Source organism: Colletotrichum fioriniae (assembly GCF_027942845.1).
Source record: "Colletotrichum fioriniae strain IMI 355084 chromosome Unknown scaffold_14, whole genome shotgun sequence".
Classification (NCBI taxonomy): Eukaryota; Fungi; Ascomycota; class Sordariomycetes; order Glomerellales; family Glomerellaceae; genus Colletotrichum; species Colletotrichum fioriniae.
This window is the reverse complement of record NW_027076850.1, coordinates 880891-882874: the sequence shown is the minus strand read 5'-3', so window position 1 is coordinate 882874 and position 1984 is coordinate 880891. Positions and strand designations below refer to the sequence as shown.

Genomic DNA, 1984 nt, shown 5'->3' with positions numbered 1-1984 from the left:
TCCCTTGCCTGGCCTCGACACCACAATACTGCACAGTAGAGAAGTCGTCCTGTACCCTGCTTCCGGCTGGGCTTCTGTTATCGTTCTAGTCCCTTACTCACGTGTCCTGCACCACCTCCTTCGTCCAATCTGGAGCACTGGGTAGTAGTTCTCGACCCTTGAGGCCGCTACAGTCTTGCGGATACACAAAGATACATTCGCACGAGAGGCTCACAACTACGCTACCGCTGCGCCAAGCTCCAACCTTCCACACACCCACCCCCTCCATCACGCAAACTACGCACCAAGGGCACCCACCTTTCGGGCAGAGGCATCCCAGTTCCCGCCGGCTCGGACTGGACTGCAGCCATCACTGGGCTGCTTTATCCGTGGGCGGCGTCCACCTTGTCTCTCTCGCTTCGAGCGTGACCGACTTATTATTCCTCTCCCCTGACCTACTTGTCTTAGAAGTTGGGTCTCGGAAGCCGTCATACACATCCTACACGCTCGTTTCCCAACCTGCTCAGGATTCTTGCTATCTTCCTCTGCCCAAGATAGAGTCGCACAGCAATACACCCTGGCTAGGGATCTCCGCTTGATCTACCTGCTACGTTGATCCTCGAGCTGCGCTTGCGCAGTTATTTTGAAAGGCCCGGATCTCCCTCCGCAACCAGATGGTCAACATTTATCCTTCCATTCTCCGCACTTTACCTTCGACCGGTTACTCTTGAACTCTGGAAGTTTTGCCTACCGTTCTACGCTCTATTCCACCGAGAAACCTTGCGACAAAATGGCCGCTGCCGTAGCTGAACCCCCGCGTTTCTTTCCTTCACATCATGATGCGCTGAGCCACGATGATTTCGAAACAGCCTCGATCCGCTCAGCCGCGCCGTCTTATTGTAAGTTGAATCTTGTCACGAGCGAGTCTTACGTGGGACGTCGGGGCGGCTTCTTTGCTTTTGCACGGGACGTCGTACTGGCGCCTGACATGCTCGAGCTTCACAGACAAAGACATGTCACAGTATATTTCAAAATGGAAGTGGTCGAGCTAACACCAAACAACAGTCTCAGACGCGCCCTCTTACCACTCCATCGCTCCGCATCCCGAGCCTATTCCTCCTTACTCCCCGCCCGCCAACAACAACAATGTGAATCGCACAGCCACTGGCTCCACTCAACACCCAACGTCCCTGCTCCCTGCCGTCCCGGCCCCGAGCCGTTCCGGGAACTCGACGCCGCAGCCCCACCGAACCACCGGCCTGCCCCCGATTCCCCCGGCGCCGCCCAGCGCAGCCCCACGACTCGATCAGTTCCGCATCCCGACGTGGTCAACGGTGCACACAAATCCGACGCTGAACAACGTCGCCCGAAGACGCATGAACCAAGGTGCCGATCCCGTTGCCCACCTACGTCGCTTCATGTCTGAGCGCATGGCCGAGGAGGAAGCGGCCCAGCGAGCTCGAGACTTCAGACCGCTCGAGGACCCTTACTTGGTTGGCGAAGAGGCCGCTGCAAGCGCTCGCAGAGAGAGACTTGCACGCGAGTCCGGCGAGGACATTCTTTGGGACGAGGATCGCCGTTGGAACCGCTTTCTCGGTAAGTCTTGTTTTATGTTTCATATCCTTTTCTGTCAGAGTGTGGTCATGGCTTGCTAACCCTCCGGCAGCACAAATGCAAACTTGGGAGGACCGCGATCGCAGTAGTTGGAGGAACCTGCGTCAACCCCCGCCGACGCAGCGCAAGAAGCTGACCCGCCGCCTTGCGGGACGTCTTTGGTAGATCGCTTGACGCTATCACGATCTTTGATGCGCGTGTGACATGACTGAAAAACAAAGGGTTCGTCACGCATTGGGAAAAGGAGTCTGTCGTTTATTTGGTCTTTCTCTTATCATTCATCCATCGGCGTCTCTGCATAGAGCATAGGGAAGCCGATGATTCCTCCTAGAAAGGAGATGATTTCCATTTGGGTCTTTTTGTTTATGGGTAACGGGCACGGCACTTGGAA

The 1984-nt window shown here is 56.0% G+C and overlaps 1 protein-coding gene across 1 annotated transcript; it reads left to right on the top strand.

The window, feature by feature from the left end:
- Nucleotides 1-769: 769 nt before the first annotated feature.
- Nucleotides 770-1682, top strand: N0V96_010399 (uncharacterized protein; the record flags this gene model as incomplete). The annotated part of the gene is made up of 3 exons (XM_053194752.1): nt 770-878; nt 1045-1579; nt 1646-1682. 3 exons carry the CDS (start codon nt 770-772, stop codon nt 1680-1682), a joined length of 681 nt encoding a protein of 226 aa, XP_053047921.1.
- Between the last annotated feature and the right edge of the window lie 302 nt (nt 1683-1984).